Raw genomic sequence first — 13,923 nt, forward strand, 5'->3', positions numbered from 1 at the left:
AAAGTCAAAATAACATGGGGAAAAAGTCATATTCAGTTTTATGAGAATAAACGTGTAATATTATGAGGAAAAATAATGCCATTGTAGTAGCATAGCAGTAAATATGTTTTGAAAATATGTTTTGTTTTTATACATGATAATAGATGAGAAACAGAGAAAAGAAAACTAAATCAGGTCTGGGGAAGAAGCTAAAATATTGTGGGAATTAAGTAAAATTTACAAAGATTATTTTAAGATGAAGGGTGAAAAATATTTGGAAATTAAAAAAAAAAAGTATGGAGAAAAAAAAGAGTGGCGTTGATAGTAATTCACCTGTATGAGAAAGCTGAGATGCAGTTTTTCATGAAATATACGTAACTACTTAGCTGTTGCATCAAAGTGGCATCCTTTCACTATGTGGCACATTTTGGGCAACAGGAAGCAATCGCACCTCTTTCGACCAGAGCTAAAGTAGCGATCCGTCTTGGCAGAATGTTTTGGCCGAGGCGCTAATTTGGATAACGGCGTGATTGTCTCAGAGCTTAATTGAAGTGCAGCAGCGCTCACCCATGACACCGAAGTGGCGCCGCATGAACGTTCCACGCACTTATCTTACGGTGTGTTTGTTAGTGTTCGTTAGAGTGTTGTTAAGTTGCCGCTTTCAATCTCTTGGATCCCGATGGTTCACGATGGTCTTGATGGCGGACGTTTAAGTGCAGCCAAGCCGGCAAAGGACGCCCCATAGAACGCTTAGAGCAGGGTGCTGAGTCAGCAGGGGGCCACCCGGGGGTTATCACTCTCATTCTGGCAGCTTTGTTCGCTAAAAGCATTCATGGTTCCCAAGCCAAAGGTGTCCAAATTTTACCCCCCACGGCCTCATGCAGAAAAACCCAAGGTGGAGGGAGGGAGCACTTTTCTTTATGAAGCACGCTCAAACCAACCCAATTTCATCAACCAACCCATCAATATGCCAAAGATAAAACATATTAAAAGAAAAAAATACATCCTAACATAATGAGATAATTTCATCTAAAAATTGTGTTGGTAATAACTAGACATGATATACGTAACAACCCTACAGTCACATTTATCCTCCTATGACCCAAAATAGTGAACATAATATGAGAAAATAAAACATATCAGGTAGAGAAAATCTGTGTAAGGCCTTCAAAATATGGTTTTAACATGATTAGAGCCCGCTAGATATGAAATAACACCCCAATGGTTACATTTACCCACCTATTACCCAATATAGTAAAAATAATAATGCAAAAATAAAACATATCAGGTTGAGAAAACCTCTTTAAAACCTTCTAAGTGTTTTTTTACATTATGGTCATTATTTACACTATGGTCACATTTACCCTCCTATTACCAAATATAGTAAACATAACAAGAGAAAATAAAATATATCAGGTTGAGAAAACCTGTTTAAGACCTTCAAAATATGGTTTTAACATGATTACAGCCCGCTAGACATGAAATAACACCCCTATGGTCACATTTACCCTCCTATTACCCAACATAGTAAACATAATGAGAGAAAATAAAACATATCAGGTTGAGAAAACCTCTTTAAAACCTTCTAAGTGTTTTTTTTACATTAATACAGCCCTCTAGGCATGAAATAACACCCCTATGGTCACATTTACCCCCCTATTACCCAATATAGTAAACATAACAAGAGAAAATAAAATATATCAGGTTGAGAAAACCTGTTTAAGACCTTCAAAATGTTTTTAACATGATTAGAGCCCGCTAGATATGAAATAACACCCCTATGGTTACATTTACCCACCTATTACCCAATATAGTAAAAATAATAATGCAAAAATAAAACATATCAGGTTGAGAAAACCTCTTTAAAACCTTCTAAGTGTTTTTTTACATTAATACAGCCCTCTAGGCATGAAATAACACCCCTATGGTCACATTTACCCCCCTATTACCCAATATAGTAAACATAACAAGAGAAAATAAAATATATCAGGTTGAGAAAACCTGTTTAAGACCTTCAAAATTTCTTTTTAACATGATTAGAGCTCTCTGTACATGACATAACACCCCTATAGTCACATTTACCCTCCTATTACCCAATATAGTAAACATAATAAGAGAAAATAAAACATATATTTTGGAGCATTTCTGTTTTGTCATATTGGTGAAAAAGCCTGGCTGGCTTTTGCCCATTTCCCATATCATGATTATTTTCTCATCATATTTGGACTTTATAACATTAGAACTTCCCTAACTTAATTTCCTCCAAATTTGAACTTTATTCATTGTTTTGTTTGTCCAAACTATATTTGTAACTATTCATTATATTATTTATGTTATATGATTACATTGTAAAATCTTTTCTCCATGAATATAATAGATATAATATGATTGGATGAGTATTATTTGCTGTATTTTTATGAAATTGAGGTGTGCGTGCATTCCTGTCCCCCAGGTATAACCACAGTGCTGACCATGACCACCCTGAGCACGGTGGCCAGGACGTCCCTCCCCCGAGTGTCGTACATCACCGCCATGGACCTTTTTGTCACCGTCTGCTTCCTGTTTGTCTTCGCCGCTCTGATGGAGTACGCCACGTTGAATTACTACTCTTACAGCGCCCGCAGGCCCACGTGCATGGAGAGCAAAAGACATGTGAGTCAGCCTTTTCAACCTTTTCCTGTATTGAAGTAGGAAATCAGAACCTTCATAAAATCAACAAGGTCACTTCAGCTTTCCACAAAAGAACAAGAGCACTTTGACTGCTGACGTGATGCCGTCCTCCAAGAACTCTTTTACTTTGAAGATGCTGCGTCACATTTGACCATTCTACCACGCAATTATTATAATTATCAATATTGAAGTCAAAGTCAGCTTTTGGCTTTCTCAGGAAAATATTGTAAATTAGGGGTGTCCAAACTTTCTCCAGTGAGGGTCACATAGTGAAAAATGAAAGGATGCAACTTTGTTACTTTGATATTTCATCAAGGAACACATGTAGATATGCTAAGAACTTATAAATATTTGACAAAAAAATGCATATAGGTGAAAAAGCCTATTATTAATATCAACTTCACTCTTTGCCTTTTTTCCCCAACTATTTCAATTTTTTTCGAGTAATATTTTGACTTTATTCACATATTGTTATAACGTTTTCCCCAACTGGATTTTCCAAACAATTTTATTTAATTTTGTTTGCTTCTCATAATATTATGATTGAAAAGAAAAAAAATCTGATTTTTTTTTTTAAAAAAAGATTTTGACTCTCGTAGAATTTTCCATTTTTGCTGTTGTTTTTTTTTACTTTTCAACTTTCTTCCCATAAGATTATAACTTGTTCTGCAACCAATTTTTCCAAAAATTACAACTGTTTCTCATAATATTCCAAAAGTCTTTCTTTAATATTTCAGCTATATGCTCCCATTTTTCCTCTTAATATTACAATGTTAAAGTTAAGACATTTTCTCATTGTAATTTTTATTATCTTATTATTATTATCTTAAGTTTTGACATTATTCTCATAAAATTAGTGCAGATTTTTTTTTTGGTTTTGTTTTTTAAGTTATCTTGTTAAGTGCTGCAGGTCAAAAAAACCCAAAAGTCAAAATTTTACAATTTTACTTGTCATATTATGAGGCCAAATAATGTCATTTTAGTAGCGTAGTGCTGAAATATGAAAGGAAAAATATGTCATAATATTATAAGAAACCCCTGTTTCACCTGGCGACCAGTCCAGGGTGTACCCCGCCTCTCGCTGGGGTAGCTGGGATAGCACCCCCGCTCCAGCACCCCCACGACCCTCGTGAGGAAAAAGCAGTAGAAAATGAATGAATGAATGAATTATAAGAAACAAACAAGTCATTTTTGAAAAATTCCATTTGGGAAAATGTTCTAATATTATGGGATGAAATAATAATATTCACTCATTTTCTACCGCTTTTCCTCACGAGAGTCGCAGGGTGCTGGAGCCTATCCCAGCTGTCTTTGTGCGAGAGGCGGGGTAGCGTTAAGATTTGTGGCATTTGGAAGGGATGAATTGGATTGACGTTATCAGTTATGGGAACAATGGATTGATTTGCTGGGAGTACGCAATTGATGATAATGATGATGATTTTGTCTTGGCCAGAACTATTCGGTCTTGGGTGGCCGCCCGGCACACACGGTCATCGCCCTCAACAACTCCACCTACTGGCAAGACTTTGAGGATACTTGCTCTTATGAGTGCCTGGACGGCAAAGACTGCCAGAGCTTCTTCTGCTGCTACGAGGAGTGCAAAGACGGTGCATGGCGACGAGGACGCGTCCACATCGATCTCCTGGAGCTGGACGCCTACTCGCGGGTCTTTTTCCCCACGTCCTTCTTGCTCTTCAACGTGGTTTACTGGGTGGGATATCTCTACCTCTAGTTGTACGTGACGATGCATTCAAGGGGAAACTGAAGCAGTATTTTGGATGTTCACTGCTGGAGAGCTTTCCTTTGGACTAACACACCCTGATACAATAAACCGGATACAATCAACCCAGACAGGCTTGTTAGCGAAGGTGAGGCGGTCAAACGGAGAAACAAAGTCTCAGTGCCTTCAGTCCATTGCACACCGTTGCCGAAAAAGGGTTTCATGAAATGTCTCATCATCAAGTCCGAGCTTGCGTTCTTGGGGGTTCAGCTCAGGGGTGTCCAAACTTTTTCTGACGAGGGCCGCATACTTTCATATTTTCAAGATATGCTAAGATATGCTAAGAGGTTTTATATATACATCTCAGCTCTGTCTTATACGTCGGTGAAAAAGCCTATTACTACTATCAACTTCACTCTGCGGTTAGCGCGCAGACCTCACAGCCAGGACACCTGAGTTCAATTCCACCCTCGGCCATCTCTGTGTGGAGTTTGCTGGGTTTTCCGGTTTCCTCCCACATTCCAAAAACATGCTAGGTTAATTGGCCACTCCAAATTGTCCATAGGTATGAATGTGAGTGTGAATGGTTGTTTGTCTATATGTGCCCTGTGATTGGCTGGCCACCAGTCCAGGGTGTACTCTCACCGAAAGAGAGCTGGGATAGGCTCCAGCACCCCCCACGACCCTCGTGAAGATAAGCATTAGAAAATGAATGAATGAACTTCTTTTTTCCCATTTTTGCTTTTTTGTTTTTCCATTTTTTTTCAAATATTTCAACTTTCTTCTTAAATGTTATCTTCACATAATATTATGACTTAATTCCCATAATATTGTTACTTTATTCTTGTCATATTCTAATATATTAAGTAAAGATATTCAGATCAGGATTTTATGCTGCCGATGCCGATCCTGATAATCCATATAATAATAATAATAATATTAGCTATATTACCAAGGTTTTTTCCTGTGAGAGCTACTTTTACTGAATGAAAATGGCTAAAAGAGCTACTCATTTAGGTACTGTAAAACGGGGTTATAAGGGACGGCGGGGTAGTCAGGGACAATTTTCGAGAATTTTTTTTTTGAACGATTTGTTCAAGAATATATGCTTCTTTGAAACAACACAAAGCAGCTTCCTGTTTAACATGAAAACATTTTCATGAGAACATTTTCCCGAAAATTGTCCCTTATTACCCCGCCGTCCCTTATAACCCCGTTTTACGGTAACATTTATTTTCAAGCCAATATGCTTGTTTTACCACAACATGAATAAAATGCTGCTATCCATAACTCACCTTTTCTATTTCACAATGCATTTGACCAGAACACTTTGCAATTTTTGTGAGCAGTGCTGTCCGGCGCAGTGCAGCGCACCCACGCCTCCGTTCCTTCCACCGGCACAAGTGGCAAAGAGGGAGGAGAGAAGGCGTGAGAGGGTTTAACACACAGCCGAGTGTAATCTAAACCAATCAAATGAACGCCTTTAAATGCGTAGGGCCCACTGGACTGCGCATCAGAGGCCACGGTGCGCGTCATTCACCACATACGTCACCTTGTGGGGGAGTTACATTAAACACAGCAACAGGCTAATCCAGACATCTTGCTTGTGATCCACCTGCAGTCCTGCTCTGCATCACCAAATAGGAGAACCTTTGATGTTATATTCTCCTCAAACTCCTTAAGGAAAAATGAACAGTAAAAAAATATATATCCTACAGCCTGATTTAGTTTAGTTTAGGTTAGTTGTCTAATGGGTCTAATGGTCTGCCTGTTGGCTCATTTGCATACTAACAGGGATTGGATGTTTGGGATTGGATGAGGGGAGGGGAGGGAGGGTGTCCATGCAGCACAGCCTCAGAGATGAGCGATGAGTTGAGCTGTCTTGTGCTTTTTCTGGTGGAGTTTTCACTTCTAAAATGTTGATTGGGGGGAGGGGGGGTCACTGATATTGGCGGAACACCCCTAATATTAAGCAATATTATTTTTCCCTAAACTAAAGTTTAAAATAAATTACGACTTTATGTATTTATTTATTTTTTGTCATAATAATCTTTTTTTTTTCAAAATTGTGTATTTTTCCTTTAACATTTCAATTCTGAACTTTGAGTTTATTGTCATAAAATGGTAAAATGGTTTTGTTTTGTTACAATATGACTTTTTCTCTTAATATTTTGATTTTATTCTTGTCAAATGTTTCAATTTCAGCTTTTATTCCCTTAATTTTACACTATTCAAATTTCTTATCAAAATTTCTAAAACTTTTCGTCACCATAACGGTCCAACTTAAAAAATAAATTCATTTTCCTTTAATATTTCAACTTCATGCTACTAAAATTCCACTATTTTTCCTCATAATGTTTTGACTTTATTCTCATAAAAGACTTTTTCTCGTTTAATATTTTGACTATATTCTCGGAAAATGTTTCAGTTTTAGCACTTTATTAAAGTTTCCTCCTGGAAATTCTCTAATCGTAATTATGATTTTATTTTTCATGAATATTTGAAATGAAATGAGTTTCCTCCGTAGGGTAGCTGGACTCACCCTAAGAGATAGGGTGAGGAGCTCAGCCATCCGGGAGGGGCTCAGAGTAGAGCCGCTTCTCCTTCACATCGAGAGGAGTCAGTTGAGGTGGCTCGGGCATCTAGTCCGGATGCCTCCCGGACGCCTCCCTGGTGAGGTGTTCCGGGCATGCCCAGCCGGGAAAAGGCCCCGGGGCAGACCTAGGACACGCTGGAGGGATTATGTCTCACAGCTGGCCTGGGAACGCCTTGGTGTCCTCCCGGTGGAGCTGGAGGAGGTGGCCGGGGACCGGGAAGTCTGAGCTTCCCTTCTAAGACTTCTGCCCCCGCGACCCGGACCCGGATAAGCGGAGGAAAATGGATGGATGGCTGGATGGATGGATGAATATTTGAATTTATTCTCATAAAATTAGAACTTTTTCTGCAGGCTAATCTTTGAAAAATGACAACTTTACTTGTTGTTTTGTGACATTGTGACATTATCCTGATGTTATTCTCATTGGATTACAATTTTGATTTCTTAATATATTTTTTTATACTTTATTCTTATAAAAATTGGACGTCACGTTGACAGTCCGGGCTTTTAGCTCGACGGCTCGCGCACCGAAATTTCTCCAAACCCTGGTTGGAGCCCGGGGCGGGGTACAGTCATACACAACATCGTAACAAATTACACGCAGGCCAGTAAACATAAATGGTGTGTACTGCGGCGATGATGATCAAGGAATTATGTTAAGAATAGAGATTGTTCTGTCCACATTTACTGTAACATATACCATTAATGGTAAATTGTGGCTCATACAACTTGTAAAATACATTACTGTATGTACAGTATATGACAAAATTAGGAGTACTTAGATTAATAGTTTTTTATGCCTTACAACATAGCATACTACACTAAAGCCGACATTTTCATGTATTTACTGAAAAACTAAGACAGTTATCTAGCTTTTTGTTTTGACAAAATAGTCGAGTTGGCCATATTTTGGTACATATAGCGCACCTAGCATGTGCTAGCTAGCGAGCTAACGGTAGCAAGTGGGCTAAAATACCAGCTAGCAAGCCGTTCATTTAATAAAAATAGTTAGATGACTTTCAAATAGCGCTCAGAGTTTGACAGCGAGCGTTGAAGTAAAATAGCTAGCTACGTTGCTAACTAGCAGTCTAAGTAAGCTTTAATAAGCAAAGCTAGCTATGCCTTTATCATCAACTTTAAATTCACTTCTTAGATTGTCATGGAAAACTGATCTCAGGTTAGTAGAACTTCATTTTTCCCAAAACCAATGCACTATTTTCACACTTTCACTAACTACATCAAAATTATACATGGAAAACTGACACATTGTTGTTGTTTTTTTAAATGAAATCTTTAATTTCAGAGTTATAAATCATTTTCTGTCTTTGTTTACTAAGCTAACAGATAACTGAAAGGTCATTTTTGATGAATTCCTGTCATTGGGATCACTTACTGTAGTTGCTTAGTTAAGTATTTATACTTTATTAAGTATTTCAAATGTGCTTTTTTGGTTATTTTTCAAACTTGTAATATGTGGCTTTCACAAAAGTGTAAGCGAAAGTAAGTATATTTGGTGTAGCGTTGGATTTTGAATTGTAGTGTACAATGCTCAGATTTAGTGTTCCCGTCCATTCCCACAACAAAGCGTATTATATTGTTTGGATTACTTATGATTCCTCATTTGTAAGTGGAATATTTTGGAAACATTAGTGACACCTAGTGAGAAGTGTAGAATACTACATATTATTACAACGTCTTTGAGTGTGTCTTCTGAATGCCTTTTTGTATATTTCTATATTACTACATTTAGCCAATTTTATGCCCGGCAATGTTTCATTTAGGCAAAAATACATCACATTTGCTTAAATATATGCATATTTCCTTTAGCTAAGAATAAGTCATATTCAATTAATTCATATATTTAAAAAAAAAAAAAAAACTGATAGAGTGAAGCCATAAAATTCAGAGGCAGAAGCAGCGATTTTTTGTTTTACCTCCGCTTAGCATCGGAATTTAGTTTTGGAATGTGTTGCCCGTGTTCGCACTTACACACAGTATGTATGCCTTTTAATAAGAAAAATGTATGGCATTCCAGAGTAGCACAAGCTGGAGCCTGTGTACCACCAGTGGTACTCTTACCACACTTTACCTTCACTACATACACATTTTAGACACAATGCAATAATGCCTGAATGGTGCTATACGTTGACGACACTTTCAATGTTACGTACTTCATCAGACTACATAATAATAATTATAATGAAATGCTAGCTAATGAAGAGTTTATGTACACTTGATCCAGGAAGAGCGACAATCCAGATATGGATTTATTTTGCCAGACATTCAACAGGACGTGGATGAAATTGTTGGTACCTTCAAAGTGTTGTTGGTTGTGTTGTATTCAGTGCAGTGTTGTGAAAGTTCCAAGTTGGAAACCTTGAAGAAAACCTGAATGGTTCACTGATGTAGCCATGTTTGGGGATGTTTTTTTGGGGGGGGTTTTGGTCACTGAACCATGATCTCACCAGAATTTAGAATTTAGCATCACTATTTTGGAGCAAAATTTCAAGTTGCGACATTTTCAGACAAATATTGGGAATTGCCGTTAATGTCACTTTATCAGTTTTTGCAAAAACTTTTTACATCTCGACAAATTTAAGGTGAATAGATAATTGTTGGCTGGAAATGACACAACAAAGGGGCAAAAGACTGGAAGGGGTGTTATGAAATGTAGATTGTAAATATTCACTATTTTCCTTGTTTTATTTTACAGTTTTACATGAGCCCTAACCAAAACCTTAACACCAACCTCAACCCTACAGTGAACGATAACCCCTCCCTAACAGTAACCCCTAACTCCCAACGAAGGCCGAACCAAAACCCCCAGCCTAACCCTTGTTCCAACCATAACTCCAATCCTAAGAGTTACCCCAGTCTGAACCCTAACCCCAACCCAATGCCAAACAACGCCCCCACCCTAACCCTTGTTCCAACCATAATCCCGGTCCTAACAGTTGCCCTAGTCAAAACCCTAACCCCAACCCTAACAGTAACTCCAGTTAAAACTGTAACCCCAACCTCAAACCCTAGCATCAAACATAACCCCAGTCCTAAACAGTAACTTCAGTCAAAAACCTAAGTCCAACCCAAGGCTGAAACAGAACCAACTAACCCTTTTGCTACAACCATAATCCCAGTCCTAACAGTTGCCCCAGTCAAAACCCTAACCCCAACCCAATGCAGAACAACACCCCCACCCTAACCCTTGTTCCAACCATAACCCAAGTGCTAACAGTTGCCCCAGTCAGAACCCTAACCCCAACCTTACCACCAACCCCAACCCTAACCCTAACAGTAACCCCAGTTAAAACTGTCAACCCAACCTCAAACCCTAGCATCAAACATAACCCCAGTCCTAAACAGTAACCTCAGTCAAAACCATAAGTCCAACCCAAGGCTGAAACAGAACCAACTAACCCTTTTGCTCCAACCAAAATCTCAGCCCTAACTATAACCAAAATCGTCAAAATCCTAACTCCAACCTAAGGCCAAACCAAAACCTCAACACTAACCCATGCTCTAACCCAAGCCATAACAGTAACCCCAGTCAAACCCTAGCACCAAACATAGCCTCAGTAACTCCAGTCAAAACCCCAAACACCAAGCCAAGACCAAACTAGAACCAAAACCCAAACATGTAGCACAAAACTTTCTTTCCTACTAAATTCCTGTGAGAACATGCAAGTGACCGCTAGCACCAGTGTGTCGACGGGATGCTTTTATACTGTCACGCTTGCTCTGTAATGTATTTTTCAACTTCCTGTCTGTGGGCCTCCTGTGTTGTTGACGTTGATGGCGTACTTTGGGTCACATGTTGTGGGCTGCCGTGTTGGCGTCCATGCTAGCAAAATCATATGATATTCCCATTCTGCTCCTTCAGCGTCAAGCTGCCCATATGTCATCTTCAACAGTGCCGTGCATTACTCTATACTTTTCTTTTCTACCAATAATGTGGATTACCATGACCATTAAGAATTTATGGAATAATAAACCATTTTTTATTAAGTGTCGTCATTGTCATTGAGTATTATTAGTTTGTTGATGAGTGTTAGAATAAGTTAGAGAATTCAAAAAATAGTTTTAATCTCCAAACCTGCACTTCTAGCCTAACCTAATGTTCTAACCTAAGCTAACCTAACCTCAATTTAGGACTAACCAAATCAATTAACCTCAACTCCTAACGTAACCTGAGGTTTTAACCTAACCTCATCTCCTAACCTAACTCGAACTCCTAACCTAAAGTTGTAACCTAACATCAACTCCTAACCTAACCTAAAGTTGTAACCTAACCAACTCCTAACCCGAACTCCAATCCTAACCTAACCCGAACTCCTAACCTAACCTAAGCTCTAACTAACCTCAATTTAGGACTAATCTAATCAACTAACCTCAACTCCTAACATAACCTGAAGTTTTAACCTAACCTCAACTCCTAACCTAACTCAAACTCCTAACCTAACATCAACTCCTAACCTAACCCGAACTCCAATCCTAACGGAACCCGAACACCTAACCTAAAGTTCGAAACTAACCTGAACTCCTGATCTAACCTAAACCGAACTTTTAACCTAACCTAAAGTTGTAACCTAACATCAACTCCTAACCCGAACTCCAATCCTAACCCAACCCGAACTCCTAACCTAACCTAAGCTCTAACTAACCTCAATTTAGGACTAACCTAATCAACTAACCTCAACCCCTAACATAACCTGAAGTTTTAACCTAACCTCAACTCCTAACCTAACTCAAACTCCTAACCTAAAGTTGTAACCTAACATCAACTCCTAGCCTAACCCGAACTCCAATCCTAACCTAACTCGAACACCTAACCTAACCTAAAGTTCTAACCTAACCTGAACTCCTAACCTAAACTGAACTACTAACCTAACCTTAACACCAAAACTATCACTATAGGTGTGGCTAATCTCTTCCAGTGCTACTTTGCTAGGTGCTACACATTAGCATTTTGACATACTGCCCAGGTTAAAATACAGTCAGTACCTCGGTTTTTGTATGCCCGAAACAGTCCAGGGTGTACCCCGCCTCTCGCCCAAAAACAGCTGGGATAGGCTCCAGCACACCTAGAGATGGCTGGATGGCTGGATTTAAACCAAAATGCTACTAAAATTTGTTTTCTCATAGTGTGAATTTATTGTCATAAAAAGTGCAACTTTTTTGTTAGAATACACTTTTCTCTTCATATTGTGACTTTAGACTCGTCTAACTACTTTTTCTTTTATTAGTTTTTCAATTTTTCAAGTATTAAAACTTTCTTCTTGTTCATTTGTTTCCTCTAATAAAGATTTTATGCCCATAATATTTTGAATTTCTTGTGACATAACTTTTTTCACAGCCTAATTTTCCATCTTTATTTGTTTTGTTTGCTTTTCATGATATCACAACTTTCAATACAGGTAAAACATATTTTTCTAATATTTAAACTATGCTAGTAAAATGATGACTTTCTCTTTGGATTTTAAATTTTTATTTTTTTAGTTTTATTGCTAAATTGTTAAATTGTTTCAAAATGTGTGGGCTACGCTTTAAGACAGCCCTGAAATAGAGAAACAAACAGTTTCAACTCCTCTGTAACGAAGGTACCTATTGGCTAAGTCGCTATGTGCTTTCACTGTTAAGTCCCCAAATACCAGAAAACCAATGTAGCTTTCCAATGTAGCTCGGGTTTGTAATGTCAAATGACAAAGTTTGGGAACCCTGGGAGGAACTAGATGAAAAACGGTGTAGAATGTCACATGAAAGAACAACACCGACAACTTTATTTCTTGTGTGTCTGTGGAGAGTTGAATGATTGAGGCCACATTTTTACACCAGCGAGCGCTCCAACAAACACTATGATGATGACTATTCATATCCATTGTGTGGATGATTAGTGGGTGAAGCTACTTTAGTTGCTACATGACAGGACTATTAAGGATACTGTCCATTTTCTAAACATTAAATAGACATTGATTGGTGGAAGTAACTACAACAAATCACAAATGTGCTTCTAATCAGACGCGGTTTCAGTGAGAAAGTGCTAATATCGTTTATAATATTCTTGACTATTGTGAATATGATGACGGTCTTTCCGCCTTCACGCCGCACACAAAACGACCGGGCCTGTGTGGGGCCTGCGTGTGGCACACGTTTTCGACACCAGCGCAGTAAAAAGTGTCCTGGCATGTCCGTGTGTGCTGTGAGTAGTCCCACCAAGTGTGGATGAGGTCCAAACAGGCCGGTAGCGGTTGTGGTAGCACCATGCACACTTGAGTGGAGGCCTTGTTTCCTTCACACTGTGGAAAAGGCTTCAAGTGTTTTTTTTTTGTTTTTTTTAGGGGCGTGGCAAAATTCCAGATCACATGTTCCAGCCGAGTCCGATGTGAGTGGCCAGCAGGTAGCACATGCCCATCATGCATGTCATGATCATCATGGGGAAGCCTAACCTGTCAGAGGTAAGACAACAATATTAGGGGGGTCCAAATGCAGCCCCGTATAGAGTAGCATATATGTGACCCAAAAACCTTCTAAAGGTTTATTTCATCTTTCTAAAAGTCTTCTTGAAGCTTCAGCAAGAACTTTGGCGCGCTCTCCATGGCGCACTCCCTTGGCTGTCGTCGCTTTTGTACGTCCTCCCTTGCCCGAGCGACTGCAGATGGCTCTCCGCTTGGCCGCCGCCCATGTCCTCCGTGGACACATGGCGGCTCTGACGGCCAGGAGACTTTGCCCCCAAGTTGTCAGCACCAATCAATTGGGCCGACACCAGGAGGAGGTTAGGAGCATATTGCGGCAGTTATTATTGTCATTATTAGCGTTATTCCGCTCAATGAAGGCGGTGGTCGCCGTTGTTAAAATGTCATTTGGAGCAGATGTTGCTTACAAGCGTGGCGTCAGTGATGGCCTCGTGATTAAAGGGATTGTTCGTTACTGAACTCACTTTTGTGTAGTCACGTAATAAAGC

General features: G+C 39.1%; 2 protein-coding genes across 4 annotated transcripts in view; one reads left to right on the forward strand and one right to left on the reverse strand.

Moving 5' to 3' along the window:
• gabrg3 (gamma-aminobutyric acid type A receptor subunit gamma3) overlaps positions 1-5,404 on the forward strand; it is a 29,748-nt gene extending 24,344 nt beyond the window's left edge. Inside the window, exons 8-9 of one of the 2 annotated variants that reach the window (XM_058074152.2) lie at positions 2,432-2,631; positions 4,103-5,404. In XM_058074152.2, coding sequence (XP_057930135.2) covers positions 2,432-2,631; positions 4,103-4,381 — 479 coding nt within the window. In that variant the 3' untranslated portion in view covers positions 4,382-5,404. Of the gene's footprint in view, positions 1-2,431; positions 2,632-4,102 lie in introns of those variants that run through there. The other variant, XM_058074153.2, reaches the window with a different exon arrangement.
• Positions 5,405-12,719: 7,315 nt separating this feature from the next.
• Positions 12,720-13,923, reverse strand: part of oca2 (oculocutaneous albinism II) — a 42,010-nt gene continuing 40,806 nt past the window's right edge. For both annotated transcript variants that reach the window (XM_078790250.1, XM_078790249.1), the window contains one exon: positions 12,720-13,408. In XM_078790250.1, coding sequence (XP_078646376.1) covers positions 13,321-13,408 — 88 coding nt within the window. In that variant the 3' untranslated portion in view covers positions 12,720-13,320. The remainder of the gene's footprint in view (positions 13,409-13,923) is intronic.

Source organism: Doryrhamphus excisus, linkage group LG4 (assembly GCF_037039965.1).
Source record: "Doryrhamphus excisus strain RoL-2023G ecotype Guam linkage group LG4, RoL_Dexc_Guam_v1.1, whole genome shotgun sequence".
NCBI classification, from domain to species: Eukaryota; Metazoa; Chordata; class Actinopteri; order Syngnathiformes; family Syngnathidae; genus Doryrhamphus; species Doryrhamphus excisus.